The sequence below is a fragment of the Musa acuminata genome, unplaced genomic scaffold (assembly GCF_036884655.1).
Source record: "Musa acuminata AAA Group cultivar baxijiao unplaced genomic scaffold, Cavendish_Baxijiao_AAA HiC_scaffold_1138, whole genome shotgun sequence".
Lineage (NCBI taxonomy): Eukaryota > Viridiplantae > Streptophyta > Magnoliopsida > Zingiberales > Musaceae > Musa > Musa acuminata.
Genome location: NW_027021350.1, coordinates 626243 through 634067, shown reverse-complemented (window position 1 = coordinate 634067; position 7825 = coordinate 626243). Strand labels below are relative to the sequence as shown.

The 7825-nt window shown below is 39.0% G+C and overlaps 1 protein-coding gene across 1 annotated transcript; it reads left to right on the top strand.

Annotated features, from left to right (window-relative positions):
• Positions 1–6144: 6144 nt before the first annotated feature.
• Positions 6145–7825, top strand: LOC103999686 (ethylene-responsive transcription factor CRF1-like). Its single transcript, XM_065179210.1, has 2 exons — positions 6145–6332; positions 6641–7825. Exon 2 carries the CDS (start codon positions 6702–6704, stop codon positions 7620–7622), a length of 921 nt encoding a protein of 306 aa, XP_065035282.1. The 5' UTR covers positions 6145–6332; positions 6641–6701; the 3' UTR covers positions 7623–7825.

Below are 7825 nucleotides of genomic sequence, written 5' to 3'. Positions count from 1 at the left end.
TCTTAAGAGACCCCAGTCTGGAACCAAATCTATCCTACAAACTATGGCTACGCCAAGATCATCTTATCCTCCAAGCTATTCAAGCCTCCATCGTCAGGTTTGTCGCTCCACTAATATCTTCATGTACGACTATTGTAGAAGATTAGTACAAGTTGCAAACCATCTTAGCAAATCACTCGCATACTTGCATGCTCGGTCTTCTCTCCAAGCTTAGTATTATTACTGATTATCTATAACATATCAAAGTTATCATCGAAGACTTGGCTTTGATAGGTCATTCGCTCAGTAATGAAGAAGTCCTAGTTCATACCTTGAATGGTCTTGGAGATTGTAGGGAAATCTAAGGGTGACATCACATGCACAGCAGAAGAATAGAAAATAAAAATCCTAGATTTCCCAAAAAAGGTGTTCATTGACGTGCGAAGATTGATGCGCAAAACTCACAAAATTGAAAACAACGTGTAAGATAGTTGTGTTCTCTAAAGAGATTATATATCTCTGAATTCCTACATATCTATATAAGAGGATGAAGTAGGTCAAGCAACATCCTCTCTAGTAGTGATCCACACGATAGGGACTACGAAGACGCTCCTCAAATCATTACCCAAATATACATACCTGTTGTCTGAGGAGAAGAAGGGGAAAGGAGAATATGAGGTGGTAACCGAGAAGCCTCTAGCCTATGAGCCTTTGGTTCCCTCCTATTTATAGAGGTCCTCTATCAACTTAACCCTAATGGATCCTGTCCTATTGGGTACTGATCTCCATCCAACTACCCAAGCCACTTAGATTAGTGGATCTCTATCTAATAATATTTTATTAGCTTTTATTGGATCTCATCCATAGGATCCAATAATTCATAAGCTTATTGGATATCCAATAAAATATGGGCTCCAACGGATATATCATATCTGAACCTCTACTCGTCGCAATACCTACTATATGTGTGTGACTCTCTAAGACCAATATCGAGCTGGTCATGAGTCATACCTATTAGAACACCTTATGACTCAGTAAATTATTATCTCCATAATAATTCACTCGACTCATCGATTGCGGACGTACTAGGCCACTACGCTGCAATCCCCAAATGATACAAGGGAATCCAATCCATTGAGCTTATCTGTCCTTAATTATCAGATACCTATAGTCCATCATTTATCTAATATCCCAGAGATTGTATACCCATGGTGTTGTTAGGCCTATACGGTTTCTCCTTGAGTCTCACTCTAATTGGATTCTCTCGAAAAACTCTCTCTCTCTCTCAATCCGAATGATCTTGGCCAAGGATTTATCAAAGCAAGAACACATGAGATATTCTTCTCATGATACCGATAGAGGATGATCATTTATCGATACTCAATGGTCCTCATAAGGTTAGTTGCCACTCCCGATGACCGGTTGTACTAGATTTGAAACTTCCAAACCTATAAGTCTACTATCAAAGACTGAAGTATTCATACAGGACATCATTAGTGTCTCAAGTCTAAGGAGTAGGTATACCATTGGGATGACAAAATCGTTGTCTGACAATGAGGTATCATCAACCATCCAATATTCCGTGAGCTGATCAATAAGTGAACTCATTTTCTAATCAACACCTACACTATAGCCCTAGTGTCCTTACATAAGCAATTATGAGATAAACTACCTCCATCATATGGATGGGTATACAGCATACTAATCTGTCCGATTATCTTGATATCCCTCTGAGTAACCTATGACCAGGATTATTTAGGATTTGTGTTTAAAGGTGAATCAGTCTCATTATTGTGATCTTATCACGATCCGATTCTTATTGCGCACACACACACACACACATACATATATACATACATATATATATATATATATATATATATATATATATATATATATATATATATATATATATATATATATATATATATATATATATATATATATATATATATATATATATAAAGTAAAAAAATATCATAATAATAATAAGAAAAAAGATTATGTGTCATGTCACACGTGTCATCACTCATATAATTGGTTTGTAGGGCACCTATGACCAACAGAGACGAGTACAAGAACCTGACAATAATAATTCGGGCATGCGACTCATCAATAACATTTGAAGAACTCTATGACAAGTTGACTGACTATGAGATGTATTTAAAGCGTGAGGATAAATTGTCGGACCAACCATCACAACTCAAATCAGTAAAAAATCTAAGAGGAAGAGCAACCAATATAATAAGAGTGTCAACAAAGGTTTGGCTAAGCTGTCTCCTAACCCTATGGGTCTCCAACAAATCCCCTATTTATCCATAGTATATGAGGCATGTTTGCAAACTACAAAAAGCTATTTATGGACTTTGTTAAGCTCTAAGAGCGTGGTATACTGAACTTGCCTCATTTTTGACATCAACAGTCTTCATCAAATTCAAGTTTGATACCTCATTATTCCTACGACAACAAAATAGAAACATAATATATCTTCTAGTATATGCGGATGATATTATTGTCATAGGCAATGATCCTCTGGAGATCCAAGCATTCCTAAAGCAACTAGCCGATCAATTTTTCCTTAAAGATTTAGGAATCTTGAGTTACTTTCTAGGAGTAGAAGCAACACTCACATCTCCAGGTCTCCTCTTATCACAAAGAAAGTATATCTAAGACTTATTATCAAAGACAAATATGCAGGATGCAAAAGAGGTTATAACTCCCCTCTCTACTAGTGAATCACTTAAATTATGTGATGGAAGTCCTACTACGGATTCTACTCAATATTAACAGGTACTTGGCTTCTTACAGTACTCAACTCTCACACGTTCAGATATCTCATTTGCAGTCAACAAATTATCATAATTCATACATCGACTATCTACTACACGTCGGTCCATGGTCAAACGAATTTTGTGGTATCTTAAGGGAACCCTCAATTATGACATCTTTCTCCGCAAAGATGCCTTGCTTCATCTCCATGCTTTTGTTAATGTTGATTGAGCAGAGAACTTTGATGATAGAACATTCATGTCAGGGTATATTATTTTTCTTGAAGCTAATATATTCAATTGGAGGTTTAAGAAGCAAAAGACAATCGCACGATCTACGACTGAAGTTGACTATTGCCACTATTGTTACTGAACTCAATTGGGTCATAAATCTACTCAAGAAACTCAATTTTATCAACTCCACCTTTCCTCATACAATATATTGTGTGATAATATTGGAGCTACCTACTTATGTGTCAATCCAGTGTTCGTTGAGAGAAATCCTCTCTTTCCACATGTATAAATAAGATATTTTATTCAATCATTTAATATGCGATTTTATCATTATAATTCAACTTATCAATATCGTCATTTGCCACCACCGACATCATCTATCATCACCAATTGGAATATTAAACTTATATTTTTTCCCTTTATTTCATGTTTTTGTTAGTAAAACTGACGATATTAGGATAAATAGACTTAGATATTTCACTTTCGTAATTATGAAAATGTCAATATAATTTTTTAAAGTGTAGTAACTGAAAACTAAATATAGCTAACTATAAGGAGTAATATGTAATTAACCCATATATAGTTAGTATAAAATTTAAGGTATTGATTTGTATTTGCATTATGGTCAAGGAATGTTCTGTTTGAAGAGTTAATGCACATGTAAATCTTATATATATGGAGAGATGCTAGAGAGATTAACGTTATTTTAGAAAATAAAATATAAAAATATTTTTTTCAGTCACATTTAGATCTCATATTGATGAGAGAGTTAAGAACCACCTTTAACCATAAAGCTAAAGTGGGTTCATCTTAAAAGAAGAAATTGCATGGAAAAATTTGATCCAAGAATAATACTATTCGGAGGAGTTCTAATCAAATTCAAACTCTTTAGTAGATTAAGAATTAGATTTAATTAAAAATTTAAATAAAAAAGTTAGAATTAGGATTTATCTTTATAAATACATCTTTAGTCTCAAAGTTTTGATGAGAGAGAGACGAGATTTGAGGGTTTCTTTTTAGTGAATCTAGAGAGGATCGAAAGAAAAATTCTTATAGGGGAGAGCATACAAAGGGAGCCATGCTTGAATAGGAATAACTCAAGAATATTATAATTAATCTCATATATTGAATAATTTAATTTTTTCTCTATATAGATAGAGAGTTACTGAATCATATTACAGTGCATCGACTTTCTGGTATGTTGCTTCTTCATTCATCTCTTGATTTATTCTTTTATTTTTGAAGTTATCTTCTCTCCCTTCCTATCACTATCATGGGGATCCAAAAGACTTGGGTTTCTCGACTAAGGGCTTATATAAGAAGATCATATTGAATTTGGTGTTGATCGGAGACTTGAAAAAGTTAAGACTTAATAAAAAGTTTATAGATACTTGTTTTTGGATGAACGATAAAATGTTGCTAGGTTTACTCAAAAGCAAATAATTTCTTATTAGGACTCAGAGAATTCATGCAAAGTATATCGAAAGAGAATCAAAATTTTCATAACCCAAATGAAGAGAAATAATAGACATAACATATTCATCAAGTTAGAAAAAAAACAAACAAAAAGAAAATATCGAAACGGCTAATTAACGATTATAATATTTGCTAAAAATTAAATGAATTTAGAATTAAGAGAGCCATTAAAAGATACTTAGTCTAACCCAAATTGAAGCGTTGGAATTTTGAGAAACACTCAATTGTTACCTGCATTTATCTTTTTTTTGAATGGATTAGGGTTTCACTTTTGTTCCATGGCTGAAGGAGGACATTTAGGAGTTGCAAACCCCAACTTGATCCTTAATGGACACTTGTTGGGAGTTGAGAAGAAAGGGATTAGGAAAATAGAAGCACTAGTAAAAGATTGGATCATCCACGAGATGATCATGGATGTTGGACCAATTAATGCCAACCCTTCTTGTCCAACTGATGATGATGATGATGATGATGATGATGATGATGATGATGATGATTATTATTATTATTATTATTATTATTATTATTATTATTGTGATAGAAAGAGAAAGAGAGGTTTAGGGGTGTTTTGCACATGTCAATGAATTCATTTGAAGGCAAGCATGATGAAAAGACACCCACAGTAAAGAGTGTTGGACTATGTGTTGACAGGTGTAAGTCTCGGCCACTAAAATATGCACGTGAATGCTTTGTTCACTTCCTCTCGTCTCTCCTTAATTACTTTACCTTTCTCCTCATATGATAGTGTTTGGGGGGATTCCCAACTCCTAAGAGAGTGAGGAGAGAGATGACTTGGGAATGCTTCAGCCTCACCATCTTTTCATTTCCAATAATATTATGATATATATATTATATATTTCTTGTTAATATTAAATCAAAGTAAATATATATATTAAAATAAAATATTTATTATGTTCGTCTTGATTCAAAAGAACAAAAATTAATGTACAACAGAAAAGACGACTCTTATAAAGTGAAATAATATCGAGTAAAAAAAGCTCAATCCTAAAAAATTATGTTTAAGTTAGTTTAGAGATTCAGATAGATTATGAATCTTTATAAGAATAAATATACTAAAAGTTTCACTTAAAAGGGGTCTTTTATAGTAATTTTTAGGATTATTGTATTTAGTTAAATTCTCGAAATAGTTACTAGTTTTCATAAATTGAATTGATCATCACAACGTTGCATCCGAAAGATAATGATGCGTCGATCATATAATGGTGAGGTGTTGACTATGTGGTGATATGTGGTGATATTTCACGTGATTATGAGATATCAAGAATCTTTCGTATGTCATTATATTTATATTATAATCGAATCAAGTTTATTTCTAATTTAATCTTATCATTATCAAAAATAATCAGAGGATGGTGAAGGTTTTGAGCTTACATGCCCGTACAGTGACAAGTCAGCATCCTGCTAGGCTTCCCATTGGCCCACCTCTTGGTGGGTTCCACCTGCCAGCTGTCATATCGGAGGATGCGGCGGTCCGTCGAAGGTGGCTGGCGGCGCCAGATCGGTTCACGGGCGCAGCCTCTGTCATCCAATTCATCGATTTTACTTTTAATTCTAATTATAATGAAACACAATAAAATAAAAATCAGAAAAAAAAAAAAATCAATTGCAGCGCGAGATTTCCCATTCAGATCCTATTAAAGTTCGTGTTCCCGTACTCACTCTTCCACCACACACACACACATACTCTCTCTCTCTCTCTCTCTCTCTTACTGTTCCCTGCTGTGTGTTCTGCTACTGCTGCTGCTTTCTCTCTGCATCTTCTTCTCTTATCAATTCCCAAAACCAGAAGCCCGTCCTGAGGTTAACTCTGTTCCAACCACTCTGTGCTCACCTGCTGGTCCTCCACTTTCTGAGGTTAACTCTGTTTACTCTCTCTCTCTCTCTCTCTCTCTCTAAAAGCCCATTTCCTCTTCTGTATACAATCTATGAGGATTATTTGCTGCTGTGTTGGGGTGTTGTAAGTCGTCACTGTTTCGCTGCTTGATGTTCCTTTCATCAGTAAAAACCTCAGCTTTGAGTCTGTTTCTTATCTGCTTGGGGTGCCTTCTTTTGCGGTCTGCCATATAACGCTTTTGTTTGGGCCTTCAGTTTCTCTTGGAGCTTTTGGGATGGCAAAGATTAGATTTTTATGGCTGGTTTCTTGTCATCGTGTTGGAATGCAGGCGGAGGAAGAGGAAGGAAGCCGATGGCAAGAGAATAGAGTAGCATCGTGGAGTGAGTTCGATGGATGCTGCTTTTCTGGTGCCTGTGAAACGGACGGAGCAGGTGGTGGTCGTGACGACGTCCAAGCCCCTCGCGCCGCCTCCGCGCACCGTGCGCGTCTTCTGCAACGACTACGACGCCACTGACTCATCCGGCGACGAGGGCGAGTACTGCCGCTCCCGCCGCCGCGTCCGGCGGTACGTCCAGGAGATTCGGTTCGAGGCCCACCGCAACGCGGCGGTCGGGAAGAGCAAGGCCGTCGGGAAGAAGCGGAAGGCCAAGCCTGCTGTGGCATCCGGCGGGGAAGACGGCGTTCGGAGATTCCGCGGCGTCCGGCGGCGGCCGTGGGGGAAGTACGCGGCGGAGATCCGGGACCCGTGGCGGCGCGTCCGGGTGTGGCTGGGCACGTACGACACCGCCGAGGAGGCCGCCAAGGTGTACGACTCCGCCGCCATCCGGCTCCGCGGCCCCGACGCCACCACCAACTTCGCCCGCCCCCCGCCTCCGCCGCTGCCCACGAAGAACCTCAACCTGACCCCCGTATCAGGCAGGTACGACTCCGCCGAGGAGCCCCGAAACCTCTCCTCCCCGACATCCGTCCTCCGCGGTTTCTCCACCTGTTCCGCCACCGCCGAGACCAAGACCAGCGACCCGGAGGAGCGGCGAAAACCGCCGGTGGAGCAGGGCGGGTTCCTGCCGCCGGAGGAGGAGGAGGAGGCTTTCTTCGTGGACTTGCTCGGCTTCGGCGCGTCGGATCCGGTCAGCTTCTTCTACGACGGCTCGGCCGAGGTGGGCTCGCTGGCCGATGACTCGAGAGACGGGTTCTTCCTCGGCTCGAGGCTGGACCTCCTCGAGCTGTCATCGACGTGGCAAACGGGAGACGGTCTTTTCGCAGACTTGGGCGATTTCTTCCCGATCGAGCTGCACCCCGCCGCAATCTAAGCCTTTCAGTTCGCGATTCCGTCGCCTGACGCCGATTCATCGGCCGATTTTGCCATGGCGTTGAGCCATAAATATCGGCAGTTTATTTCCCTCGTGTTTTTTTTTTGTCTCTCTAAAAAGAATCTCCGTCTGTTAACGGTGACGGGAACTTTCCGTGTAAGATAATAAGAGGAAGAGATTCGGAGCGGTGTGGTATTATTTAA